The sequence below is a fragment of the Megascapheus bottae genome, unplaced genomic scaffold (assembly GCF_031878675.1).
Source record: "Megascapheus bottae isolate mThoBot1 unplaced genomic scaffold, mThoBot2.hap1 HAP1_SCAFFOLD_43, whole genome shotgun sequence".
NCBI classification, from domain to species: Eukaryota; Metazoa; Chordata; class Mammalia; order Rodentia; family Geomyidae; genus Megascapheus; species Megascapheus bottae.
The window spans coordinates 1,000,422-1,014,956 of record NW_028327392.1 but is presented as its reverse complement, the minus strand read 5'-3'; the positions used below and the strand labels follow the sequence as shown (position 1 = coordinate 1,014,956).

The following is a 14,535-nucleotide window of genomic DNA, read 5'->3' as shown; positions in this document are numbered from 1 at the left end:
AGCTCTCTCCAAAGGAAATAATATTTAGAGCCTAGAGGCAGCATTATTCTTTTTTCCTTTCCCTTTCTCTAATACTCCTCTACAGTAATTATTCAAAGAGATTTCTTGGCAAAAATCTTAACAATTGCATATAAGAAAAGTCAATGTACTCTTTCCTATCATACTATGGTGGGATTCAACTGGAAATAACAAGATAAACTGCAGAAAATATTGAAATAGATAGAAATCGAACCAAACACTGTGAATGGTTAATGGGTTATTAAAGAAAGAAAGAAGGGATTTGTAATCAAGTCTACAAAAACCATTAGAGAGTCTGACTATGACGTTTGGTTTCATTCTATAGGGACACCTCAACTTATACCACAACCAAACTTGACGAAACAAACAACAATGAAGAGTAAGGTCTAAATATACATATATTCTCATCTATGTGCATCTATGCATAATTAAATGTATATAAGTACAGTCACACATGAAAGGATAGTCATTGAAATGAAAGTGATTAGGATTACAGAACTTTATTTTAGGTATTGATGACACTGTAGGGCCTTTGTTATTTTTCTAAGATTCTTGGGCTGTAATATCTCTAGATCACTTTCTAAAATCTTAGGTGTTTTCAAGAAGAAATATCAAGAATTCTTCTTGTTCCTAATTTAGTGTGGTGGCCAAAAGAAATTTAGTGTTTTGTTGTAAGATTCAGCAGGTTAAACGTTCTGGTGACTCCGTTGTTTCTAGTTAGAGGATAAGACAAGTTAAAGGTGGTGGTCTGTGTGTCTGTCTGTGTGTCTGTCTGTGTGTCTGTCTGTCTGTGTGTCTGTCTGTGTGTGTGTCTGTTTGTCTCTCTCTCTCTCTTTCTCATACACTGTCTCTCTCTGTCTCTCTGTTTCTCTCTGTCTCTCTGTCTCTCTGTCTGTCTGTCTGTCTCTCTCTCTCTCTTTCTCTCTCTCTCTCTTTCTCTCTCTCTCTCTCTGTCTCTGTCTCTGTCTCTGTCTCTCTCAATGAATGAGTAAAGGCTGATCATTAGGGGCTTTTTAATTTATTATGTATTTTCCTAAAATGCTTTACTGATAAGGTGCGTTTTTGGCCCCAATCAAAAATTTGCCTAATTATGTGCTGGATGTCTATCTCAAGAGATGATGATGATGATGAAAAGACCAGCGAATCTGTTCATGCCCATGTTCATCCTTGATGTGTCTCATTTCATTGCTGTGAGAAGGAGGCTGGCTAAAATAGAATGACTTACCTAGGTTTTCAGATGTTCATGGGAGACGTGACAGCTGAAGACAGCTCCCTCATAGCATTTGTGATTTATTTAGTGAATGAGAAGTCTTTTACCATCAAGTAAGGGTTGGAATTTTATGTGAAAGGCAAATATTACTAAATAGCCAAAGCATGTCTGTGTGTTAGTTTCCACATATATTCTGTAGTTTAAGGTGAATAACTCATGAAGTACCAATCCTATTATGAATCAGAGAGGCTGGACAGACAGAGGAAGGAAGGAGGGGAGAGAGGAAGCAGAAATGTAGATGAATGATCAGCTCAATTTCCTTCATAGCAAGGGAAACGGAACATCAGGAAACCCACGAAAACAGTGTAAACAGTGCTTTAGGGTCATAGGAAAAGAACTCCTTGTGAATCTTGCATAAGTTTTTATTTAGCACAGGTAGTCATTTCATTGGAGAGAGAGGCCTCATTTCTAGGAAATACCCCTTTACATATATAGAGTATGTAGAGTTCGTTTTCTGGGTATTATAGCAATTTGAGAAGAAAAGTCTCTTTAGGAACTTCCATAGTATTTGACTGTGCATAAATTAATGGTTCATGTTGATAATGAGGAGCAGAATACACATAGATTGACAGACGAGAGCCATTTGTTGTCAGATACTCAAATGTAGACAGACTTGTGTAGAAAGCTGTACAGAGACTAAGTACCATGTTTGTGGGACCCCTTGGAAGGTCAAGGAAGTGAAATTTTTCTGTGCCATTCCGTGTTTTCACAAATTGGGTAAAGAATTGAGGCTCCTGTAAGGAGAGTGAATTCTCAATGTCCTGGTGAACAATGAAGTGTTCTCTGTTTCTGGCCTGCCTCCCCTTGGTCCAATCTGAGAGTAAGTCAGTAAAGACATCTAGGATTACTGAAGGTAATGAGGGAATAGAAGGAACAGAGGAAGCAGAATATTAGCTATGATCTCAGGTTGAGTTCCCTTGAAGTGTATTGTATTGAAATTCATACAAGATGTCAAGAGGTACTGTGGTAGGGGTACTGGGAAAAATTCTCTACCTTGCATGAAACCGATCCATATTTAATTTCCTGAACAGATTCAACTGTATTTCTGTGGTAAAAGGAAAATACTGCTTTTCATTTGGTTCTGGTCTGTTAGTTCACACCGGATACCAGAGCAAAGAGCTAGAGGGAACAGAGGAGCTGGAGATGGAGCTGTAGCTCAAGTGGCAGAACCTGTTCCTAAGATGAACGCAGTTATGGTTTTAGTACCCAGCCTTGTAGAAAAGGTTTGATTTCCTCTACAGTTTCCAACTCAATTTTCTGTGTCTTTTTTTTTTTTTTACTTCACTTTTTAGGGATGACACAACGTTAACCGCCATTGCGGTTTGTGAATCGAGCATTAACATTTGGTGAGTTATCTGTCATCTGAATGTAAATTCATTTTTAGTGTGAGTTTAGTACACAGTCTATATGACAGCTGATCGTTGTCTTCATTATTCTTCCTCCTGTACTAAAACTAAATAGAAAATGATAGCATCTGGCAGCAGATACTTGGTCATGGTCTATTGTGAATTCAAACATAGCAACCGTATCTTTATTTACCTATTCTCTACCTTATTTACTTATTGCCTACATGCAACTTTTACTGAGCCAATGGAGGTAAGAATCACAGTCAGGCACATTGAGGTGGTCTCCGTGTTTCTGAGGTGAAAGAGCTGGTGGGCCTCTTTCATTCTCCAGAAATCTGATACTTGGACAGGCCCACTGACAGTTATGATGAGAGTCCAGCTTCTAGGCTGTTGTTCCTTGTCCTTTGGTGAGAAGCAGTTAAGAATACAGCCAAGTATGTGTTGGGGTCTCTTAAGGGGCTGAGTTCTGAGGATCACAATTCAAAGCTAGCTCTGGGCAGGAAATTGTTAATTCCAAATAACTACCAAACAAAATAAAACAAAGAAAAACTGGGACTGGAGCTGTGGCTCAAGTGGAAGAGCACTATCATAAAAAAGTTCATAGCATCCAGGCCTCAGGACTGGTGGATGCACACGTTTCTTTTTTTGACAAATTAAAGACGTCATAATTACATAAAAATATTAGTGATACAAAGGCTCGCATTTTTGTTTGTATTTTACTCATTTGGATTTTTACAGAATTACATAGTTAGTGGAAGCAGTGACTGTATTATGTTTTTCTAAAAATTTAGACATATTTTTAAATATTTCTTAATAATTTTAAAATAATTTTATCATAGGATGTTATTTATTGAGTGGTTACTTGAAGAGGAGAAGCTAGTTTCAGTTCTATGTTCGTATGTGAATATGTGTATGGGTAGTTTTATGTTATGTTTAAAATTGATTTGAGGTATTGTGGTTAATGATTCATGGGCCAATCAACTTTATTAACTTTTTTTGTTTCATTTTGACACTAAGTTTAGTGTTTGCTTGTATTACTGGATGGAAGTTCTTTTGAGGTAGCTGCTTAACACTTTTTGATTCTGGTACCCTGTGTGTTGTATATATGTTTATCTGATTTGGGAAAGAAAGGAGAATGACAACGTGGTGAATCAAGGACATAGGGTGAACCAGTGTAACAGTGATACTCACAAGACACTAGGTTAGAAATGAACTTTACAACTTGTGGTGAGGGGGAATTAAAGGAGTAGGAGAGTGAGAGAAAAAGGATAGAGTTGTAACTGTGTTCAACAAGAAATGTACTCAAGGGCCTGGAGTAAGGCCTAGTGGTAGAGTGCTTGCCTAGCATGTAGGAAGTCCTGGGTTTGATTGTTTGGTACCATGAATGTGGGCAAAGCTAGAAGTGTTGCTGCGGCTCAAGTGGTAGAGTGCTAGCCTTGAGAAAGCCCAAGGACAGTGTCCAGGTCCTGAGTTCAAGCCCCAGGACTGGAAAAAACAAAAGAAACGTACTCATTACCTTACTTATTAACTGTGACCCCTCTGTACATTACCTTTACAACAAAATAAAATAAAGATGGCTAAAATGTCAACTCTTAGTGCCAGAATAGTTTTTCTTTTTTGGTGCTATTTCATTTTTCTCATCCTTATTATAATTTCAGTAATTATTTAAAAACATGTTCCAATTTTTGTAAGACCTTGTGTATTTTTTGCAATCAAAATCACATGTTCTGATTTTTTTATTTTCTTTTTTTTTTTGATGGGGAAAGAGATCATTCTTGAATTTTGATAATCTACCCTATTAAACTGACCTGATAAAACAGACATTTTAAAGTAGAAAACACAAAAATAAAAGAGAACTGTCGTTGGAAATACTGCACAACTTCTTGTTTCCTCCAAATTTGCTTTATATAATTGGATGAATGTAAATTAATGAACAGAAACTTAAGCAAGATACATGTAACAGAAACTAATAAGTGAAATTCTTTCAATTTTTTTTCAAACTCATCTTTAAATTTTTCCATCATGGGAAATTAACATTATAGTTGAATGCCCAATTAACTAATTATGACATATTAAATTCTTCTATAATGCAATCATGAAGACCCTTCATGACACTTGTGTTTTGTATGTGGAAAAGTGTTAGAATTACAATTTCAACTCAATAAAAAATAATAAGTAATACTTGGCTTGTTATCTGGAGACTGCTTCTTTTGATGATTTTTAGTTATAACACCACTGAGCTGAGCAAATAAATCATCTTCTGAGAACATAAGGAAAAATAAACACATGCAAAATGAATAAAACACACTACTACATCTTTACTAGGTCATCTGTACTTCTAATAGTTCAGAAACTTAGAGATTTAGTGTACTCTTACATTAACTGCAAGAAAAAATAAAGGAGAAATTCCTTTTTTGAGATCACACTATGAAGTCAAATGGTTATTCAAATTCTGAATTTGTGTGCAAAACATGAAACACATTTACCTTTGTTCTAGGACTTAACAGATAACTTTCCAAGAATCAAACACACAGATATATTTGTGTGACTTCAATAACCTCAGCACTACAGTAATGAGAGATGTAGTAACCTTTTGCTATTTCAAGACTATAGGGAAAGAAGTCACAAAAAAGGAGAATTAAAATTGTTACAACTAAGAAACTGCTTCTTGTTAAGTTTCACCATAGTGCCACTTTCACCTTTACATAAGCATGGTGGCATAATTCAAACTCAATAAATCAGAAATCTTAATATTTAAAATTTACCTTGGCTTTCAGTTATCACCATATTAACAACCAAAGGAATTAGATAGAACACAGAAGGGGTAATGGTTAAACCCACTTTGCTAGTTGGTTTCTTGACACATTAACTCATTTTTAACAAAAAGGGATAGTACATCTCAGTTTGCTTACAAGCTAGGAGATCACTTTGAATTCTGCATTTCCTAACTGCAAACAGAATAAAACATTTACAACAGATTATAAATAAATTGGTTTTCAAGCATAGAACCAGCCCCAATGATAATAATACACTATTTTTAAAGACCTAAGGCAATGAATTCCATTATGTTCTGATTTTTCAAAAGAAGAGTTTATAATCAAAAGTGAAACTTTTTTCATATATTTTTTGTTGTAATAAATGAAACTGTTTTAATAGGAAATTGGATGATATACTGTAGAAACTTCTTGAAATCTAGTCACATTTGATTGTCCACTTTTATTACCTGTGGGCATTTCTATTATATATGGCCCAAATTTTTAATAAGGTATTTAGAAAAATGTCATGAAGTTGTTGCTTTAATTAGTATATTTGGTCTTTTTTAAGATGACTACAAGAACCATTAATAATTTTGAATTTTTCTTTGTGTTATTACATATGTACATTTATATAGGCATGCATTATTAATCTTACTTTGGATATCTTACTTTCTTTTTTTCTTCTCTTCAGATTCTGTCACAATTTGAGAACAAATGTAGCTTATAGCTCATGGAAGAGAAGACACAAATCAAGACATTTTTGGGTTCCAAGTTGCCGAAATATGGTGCAAAATCTGTAAGAAGTACACTGAAGCCGATGTCCAGTGGGACAGCTGTTACTCTATTAGGAACGTCCAAGGGTAGTAACATCAAAAGTTATATAAAAAATAATGGCTCTGATTGTTCATTATCTCATTCCTTTAATTGGAGGAAAGCAAATAAATACCAACTTAGTACACGAAATACTGAAGAACCTAACAGTACTCAAAATTCACATGATAAACTCACTGATACTGAAAAACATGCACCTGCTCAAGGAATGTTGGATAAAAATGAGGTAAAGGGAGGTTTAAAAAGTCTTCCTTTATTCACATCAAAGTTAACAAAGCCATCCACTATGTTTGTATCATCTACAGAGGAGGTAAACCGAAAGTCTTTTTCTGGACCATCTAACTTGTGTAAATTCACCAAAGGCACGTTACTAGGAAGGACTTCATATTCTTCAGTCAGTGCTCCAAAATCTCAGTTGAATGGATTTTATGGAAATCGATCAGCTGGTAGCATGCAGAGGCCCCGAGCAAACTCCTGTGCCACTCGAAGCAGTTCTGGAGAAAGCTTAGCACAGTCCCCAGACAATATTAAGTCTATGGCTTGTGAAAGAATGGTAAGGTCACAGAGTTTTTCACATTCCATTCAGAATTCATTCCTTCCCCCTTCATCTATAACCAGATCACATTCCTTCAATAGAGCTGTTGATCTTACAAAGCCTTATCAGAACCAGCAGCTTCCCATTAGAGTGCCTCTACGGTCAAGTATGCTAACAAGAAGTTCTCGGCATTTGGAAGTACTTAATGGAAATGAACATTTGGGGTATGGATTTAATAGGCCTTATGCTCCTGGTGGAAAGAAACTGGCTTTAGCAAATGGGTCAGGTGTAACTTCTACTTTGGGTTATAGGATGGTTCACCCCTCTCTACTGAAATCCAGCCGACCTCCATTTTCTGGAACTATCACCGTCGATGGTAATAAAAATACATCTGCTGACACCTGTGTAGAGGAAGAGGCTACAGTTTTGGTTAAGGACAACACCACCAATAAGGACCAAGAAGTAATTGAAAATGAAAGTTACAGAACAGAAAATGACCAGACCGTGAAACATGATACTAAAATTAGATATCTAAGTGATGATGTGGATGATATTTCCTTATCTTCTTTATCATCTTCTGATAAGAATGACTTAAGTGAAGACTTCAGTGATGATTTTATTGATATAGAAGACTCCAACAGAACTAGAATAACACCAGAGGAAATGTCTCTCAAAGAAGAAAAACATGAAAATGGACCTTCCAAGGATGTATTTGATTCCCCCAAAGAAAATGAAAAAACCTTTGGTAAAACTGATGAATGGATAGATTTAAGTGTTTCTGGTAAATATTAACATCGTTAATTTCCTTGCTTTTCTCCTATAACCAAATTATCATTTAGGATTATCTTCTAAGATACTCTCAGTGTTATACAGCGGGTTGAATCTGGAGTTGGGCAACATTTATCTTCCTTGTGATTTTTGTTCCCTATCCTCTTTTTAACCTATCTAATGCAAAATCAGTAAAATGTCTTTTTTGTTCTTTCTTGGCTATTATATCCAAGCCACTTCGTATTTAATATAGACAATGTTTCCCAAATGATCTCTCTGCCTAGAGTGGTGAATCATTGGTCTTTGTTAAGAATAAAACTATGTCAAAAGAAACATAAGATAGGGAAGGTCATGCCCAGTCTAAATTTGCTTGTTTAGCAATTTTAATAGTGATACTGCCCAAGGAACTTTATTTCTGTAATTGAAGAAAATGAAATAGCCGTATATGAATCATTTCCCAATATAGATAGCTATATTGACATTAGATACTAGAGAACGTATATTTGTATTTTCATATGCCCTAAAAGAAGAACTGAAAAGAATGGATACAGGAATGTGGTCATGCCTGGAAATACACACAAACCCTTGATTGTCTGCAGGTCTTATAAAAGGGACTGTGAGAACAAGTTTATTTCCTTATAAGAAGGCAACTATGAAGTTAAAGAACACACAGAGGAAAGGAGTTTCCTGAACAGTGGTTAAAATAATATCTTGGAAAATATTAAAGAAATATGAGGATATCAGAAATGTTACAGTAGTAAAGGATGGCTAAGTGAATTTTTTTGTTTACTAGAAATATTTTAAAGATTTTATTCTTTATTTAAAAAAAATTCTTTAAGACTTAGAAGATGTTGCAGTTATGTATGCGTTTGGGGGCCATCTCTTTGGCCATAATATATTGAATTCTTATAGCTTATTTTTTAGAAATGACAAATAATCATATTTTGTGAATCAATATTTCTCTCTTTTTTAAACCAACTGAAGATAGGAGTTGCTATACAAAGCATACTTCCGGAAATAACTTGATTTCCCCGGATGCGGATTACAGAGCTGGCTCTTCATTTGAACTCTCCCCATTGGATAGTTCTGATGGAACATACATGTGGGATGAAGAGGGCTTGGAACCCATTGGGAATGTGCATCCAGTTGGCAGCTATGAATCTTCTGAAATGAACAGCATAGTATGTATGGATTTCTATGCCCTCTTGAAATACTTTACCTTACTGTAGTGAAGCTTTTGGCATTGACTGACATTTTTAATTTATGAAATAACTTTCCTAGTTTGGGAAATAATAACTCATGTATTTATTAGGACCCTATAAAATGTATAGTAAATACAGAAAGTGTAACCTTTGATTTAAATACATATACACATGTTCATTATAGAATATGCATACATACATGCACACACATACACATGTATCTATGGATGTACTTTATTGGGCAAGTTTAGCTAGGCCAGAAATTCTCAAGTAGGTAGAGATCGTCAGTATCTGGGAACATTTTTGGGTCTTTTTCCTTTTGATACCGGGATTGAACCTAGGACATTGCACTTGATAGGCAAGGGCTGTGCCACTGATCTATTTCCTGGGCCTTTCTGGAAACATTTTCAGTTATATTGCAGAGTGTTAGTTGGTGAATAGAAAGAAGCTAGAGGTTCAGCTATCTCACTGTGCCCATGGCAAAACATTACCTAGCAATTATTGAGAAACCTAGGGATACCATTCACAGACCACAGTAAGGTTTTTTTGTTGTTGTTCTTCCTTGTTGTTGACTGTGAAGCTTAAACTCAGGGTCTGGGTGTTATCCCTAAGCTCTTTAGCTCAAGGCTAGCTAGTACTCGACCATGTTGAGCCACAGTACCACTTCAACACAGTAAGTTTTAACTTTTAGTCTTACCTTTAGTCTTTACTCTTTACCTTGTTGAAGGCCTGGATAGCCATTGGAGGCACCTGTCCATTATGATCTCTGCAAGTTTGATCACTTGAAGCCCTTTGTTGGAGAGAAAGAGATTGTGTTGTTGTCTTATTTATAAGTTTCCTATCAATCTACCATGCATTTATTATACACAGGTATTCTAAGAAACAGTTGTGAGTAATGTGGTTAATATGCTGTTTGAATAAGGTGTAACAGATGTGTTAGTTAACAGGGCATTGATGCCTTTTGTGCTTGTATTCCTGAACTTAAGAGGCGTAGATCCAGAGGAGTGCAGTTTTAAGAATGCTTAGACAAACTACACCTCAAATGACTCACAAAAAGGAAAGGTTGACTTAAGTGGTAGAATGTTAGCTGAGTAAGCAAACTGAGCCCAACAAGCTCCAAGAGCTCCTGACAGTTAAACAAAAAGACTCAGGCTGGGAATGTGTTTTAGTGGTAGAGGGCATGCCTAGCATGCATGAAATCCTGGGTTCAATTCATCTACAGTACCACATAAATGAAAAAAAGCTGAAAGTGATGATGTGGTTCAGCTGGTAGAATGCTAGCCTTGAGCAAAAGCAGCTCAGAATCATGGCACAAGTCCTGAGTTGAAGCCCTAGGACTGGCCAACAAACAAAACAACAACAAAAACCACTCTCATCCTTTATTATTTAGTATGTAAAATGAGATTTCCTCATAAAGTCATATAGTAGTTTTTGTGATTATGTTGCATTCAAAGTAGATTTCAAGCAATATGATTTTTTTTGTACTCCTATGAAATAAAGACATGGAAAAAAAACAACAATATTGCTACCAGGCTATTTTCAGGAAGAGGGTAAAAGTGGAGATAGGAGTGCTTCTGGAGTTTGATCAAAGGCCTTTCCTGGGCTGGTACTTTATCTCTTCAGCCACACCCTAGTCCTTTTTACTTTCATTATCGTTCAGATAGGGGTTCTTGTTTTTTCTGGGTCTGGCTTCACCTCATAATCCTCCTAACCACAGCGTCTCCCTTAGCTGGGGTCACAGGTGATTGTCACAGGTGATGACTGGCTTGTTTGTTGGGATGAACTTTAGCTAACTTTTTGCCAAGGCTGGCCTTGAGACTTGGCATTCTCTCAATCTCTGCCTTCTGAGTAACTGTGATTATAGTTACAAGCTACTATACTCAAACTTAACAGAAATATTTTAAGTTGTACAAGCATATAGAGGAAGAGGAAGCATATTTAATTTAGAGAAAGTGTCTTTATGTTATTAGATAAAGGAAATAAAGCTTACAGTTTATGATTTTTTTATTATGAGGCCTTTTAAAAATGAATGTAATTGAAATGCACATGAATGTGATGTCCAGCAGATGGCAGCAATATGACATTTAGTACCTGGTGCCTTTAGCGGTTTACCATTTTCAACACCCAAAAATGCCTTCTCTTAGTTTTAAACATGTCTCAATTGACTATTAGCCCCTGATATCCATGACTTTCCTCCGTGATCAGTATGTTTCTGTTTACTTGAGATGGGAAGGAAAAAATAGGCTTTCTGTACTTTGGTGTCTCTAGTATTTTTCTTCTAATCAAAAGAAGACAGGCTAAAAAAGGATGAAGAACTGATGGAAAAGTTGAGATACGTGTTGAGATTCTGTTTTGCAATAGTTGGACTTAGCATTTTTGCTTGGAAGTTCAGCTGAATTTTTGCTTTGAGTATTTTAAACTTACTTATACAAGCATGTACTTGTGTAGAATTGCTTTTATGATGAATTATTGTTACAGCCTTTATTCACTCTCTATATTCTATTCTTTTTTGTGCATTTTGTCTTATCTCTTTTTCTCCAGATACTCATGTGAGTATTCTCTTTTATAAAAAATAAACTCTAGGATAGGGAAACAAGAGGTTTACCTTGTGTGATTGTTGTTCTTAATGTACTATGTTATTTCTCTTCTCTTTTTTTTACCCTTATGGTTAATCTCATGTTGTTACTGTATCTGACTTTCTTATCTGGTATATTGTGTATACGTTTATTTAAAATAGGGAAGGGGGAGGAACAACATGATTGGGAGGGATTCGGGGAGGGAAATGGGGACAAAAACATGAGAAAGGGTATCAATGTGTGAGAAGTGATGCACCTACTACCTGACAAATGTAACTATAACCCCTCTATGCATTATCCTGACAATTAAAAAATAAAAAGAGTCTTACAGACTTTAGTGCAGGGGCTGGCTTTGAAATTTGACCCTCAGATCTCAGCCTCCTGAGTAGCTAGGATTACATGCATGAGCCACCTCACCTGACTAGAATAAATGTTTTGATACTTTGTAAGTAATTAAAAATTAGTCTTTTCATCCTTTTTGTACTCATTAAACCATTAGTTGAAACACAACTATTTTGGAGATGAAATTCAGTACTTTTTTCTGCTAAGTGTTATTATAGTCATATTTATTTATATAGCATTAGGCAAAGGCATTTTTTTTTCTTTTTTAAGCACAGTTAACTGTACTCAGAATCCTCTGCTGTCATGCTGTGACCAGTATGAAAGCTCTAATTGAGGGGAATTGAACTATAGTGTCACAATGACTGATTTCATAACTCCAAAGTATTTAGGAAGTGGTAATTTTAAAGTATAAGATGCTGTTATTTTGGGAATTACTTTTTCTTTCTTGTTTTTCTTCTGTTATCTTAAAAAGGCTTTTTGCCATGTAGCTTAGGGTGGCCTGGGACTTGGTAGATTGCTCTGGGTAGCCTCAAACTCATAATCCTCTGCCTCAAGATTAAAGTTATGAATATGCACAGTCATCTGGAATGATTTTTATATTTGAATCTCATGTCCTTATAAAAGTGTCTAGCTTTGCTGTTCTGTGTTTTGTCAACTTTGGCTCATTTTCTTATAGTAGGACAGTTTAATTCCTTTTCATTATTTTAATTTTTGAAAGATTTTATTAACACTGATTTTTACGTCATATTTCAAATGTCATCTTTAACAAACAAGAATTCAAGAAGGGAATCTCTCTATGTACATAGTTTTTTTTTTTTTTTGCCAGTCCTGGGCTTGAGCTCAGGGCCTGAGCGCTGTCCTTGGACATTCTCAAGGCTAGTGCTCTACCACTTGAGCCTCAGCACCACTTCTGGCTTTTTTCTATGCATGTGGTACCGAGGAATCGAACCCGGGTCTTCATGCATGCTAGGCAAGCACTTTAACCACTAGGTCAAACTCCCGGCCGTCTATTTACATAGTTTTTAGAACATAATTAAAATTAAGCTGAGAGTTAGTATGTCATAGATACCTATCAATCTATATGACATATCTATAGAGTAATATCCCATCATAGATTTTTATGTCTATGTAATTATGTTTATATCTCCAAGACTGTGTAATTCCTTATCCTTTAAATAATCTTGAATATTAAAATGGAGTTTAACAATTGTTTGAATGTCTTTCATGTAATTATTCTAATTTCAAGTATACAGATATATTTTACTGAACATTTGTGGTTTACTAAAAAACAACAGGCTAGATTTATTTTTTGGTGTCACTGAGGGTTGTACTCAGGGCATGATGCTTGCTAGGCAGGTGTTCTATTTCTTGACTCATATCCTTGGCCCTTTTTGCCCTTGTTATATTTTGGATTGGGTCTTAGGGTCTTATATTTATGCCTAAGATTGGCTATTTATACTTTATGTAGCTTGGATCCTATACACTGTACACTGTGTCCAGTTGTTGATTGAAATGACATCTTACATTTGTGCCCAGGCTGTCTGTGAACCTTAATTCTACTGATTTCAGTTTTTGAGTAGCTAGAATTCTAGATGTGAGCCACTGGCATCTGCTTCTATATTTGATTTTCTATGTTGATGATTGGTCTAGACTTTATTGAGACCTAACTATGTGCCGAGTATAATAATATTCTTATTAGTAGTTTTTGTGATTTTTATGAATTTCTGGGTTATTTTTACTGAAGTTTGAAATATCTCAAGTACAAAAGTAGAGAAGACCATAAAAATGCTTAATTTTGTTTTGAGTTTTAGAGGTAACCTAGATAATTTTTGGCTTTCTATCCTTTAATTTATCCTGGTTATTTTACTTTAAGAAAGAGACTAGAGATGGCTTTTTTTTTTAATCTCTATGAGGAGTATTCGTGGGGCTGGGAGTTTGGCCTAGTGGTAGGATGAAGACCTGGGTTGGATTTCTTGGTACCACATATATAGAAAAATCTGGAAGTGATGCTGTGGCTCAAGCGGTAGAGCTCTAGCCTTGAGAAAGCCCAAGGACAGTGCTCAGCCCTGAGTTCAAAACTGCCCCCCCACACACATAAAAAAGGAATATTCACAATATATTTGTTCTGCTAGTTTTTCGCCCCCTTTAACAGGCATTGTACTATTGCCAAATAGTTATCATTTAAGTGATGAGTTTATGTGCCTTATTTATACCTGTATCTTTGTTATAGGACTCTCATACTGCTATTCCTTATATATTTGTGTATATACTATTTGAGATTACTTGTATTTTTTCAGTGTTACTTTTGCCTATGTTGTTCTTAAGCCTAGGAAGCCTTCCTTCCTTAGTTTCTCTGCTGGTCAAATGTGTACTTGTTCTCTAATGTTTTTTTCTCCTTGCCCCCTAAGGGTTACTATTTAATGAGGCACCTGGCAGCACTTTATGTATCTGTATCTGTATTCATGTATGTATATATGTTTGTATGTATGTACACATGTAATATATATGTGTATGTATGTGTATATATATGCATTAATTATTCCTTTTTACTATTACTGGAAATAGGGTTTCAGCTAAGTGTTGCACATTTGCTTGGTGATTTACTTGCTCTTCAGCAAATGGCTATCACTTGAATCATATCTCTATCCCACTTCTAGCATTAAAAAAAAATCACATCCTAGCTTTCTTTTTTTTTGTTTTGCTCAATATGAAGTGATGTTTGCTATCCTGATTTCCAACAGACTTAGTATTTGTAGTCTTTAGTAAATGCCTCTTTTCCATTAGAATTAATCACTCCTTCTTCTCTGCTTCTAACTGCAGTGCTTTCTCTTGTATCAGTACTTTCCCCTTTGGGGTCACTTTAAACTGATTTCCTCATTGTCTGAAGGTAA

The 14,535-nt window shown here is 35.5% G+C and overlaps 1 protein-coding gene across 1 annotated transcript in view; it reads left to right on the top strand.

The window, feature by feature from the left end:
• Positions 1-348: 348 nt before the first annotated feature.
• LOC150039953 (serine-rich coiled-coil domain-containing protein 2-like) overlaps positions 349-14,535 on the top strand; it is a 30,671-nt gene continuing 16,484 nt past the window's right edge. Inside the window, exons 1-4 of the mRNA XM_090327509.1 lie at positions 349-397; positions 2,581-2,634; positions 6,082-7,537; positions 8,509-8,705. Of these exons, the coding sequence (XP_090183635.1) occupies positions 6,121-7,537; positions 8,509-8,705 (1,614 nt within the window). The 5' untranslated portion in view covers positions 349-397; positions 2,581-2,634; positions 6,082-6,120. The remainder of the gene's footprint in view (positions 398-2,580; positions 2,635-6,081; positions 7,538-8,508; positions 8,706-14,535) is intronic.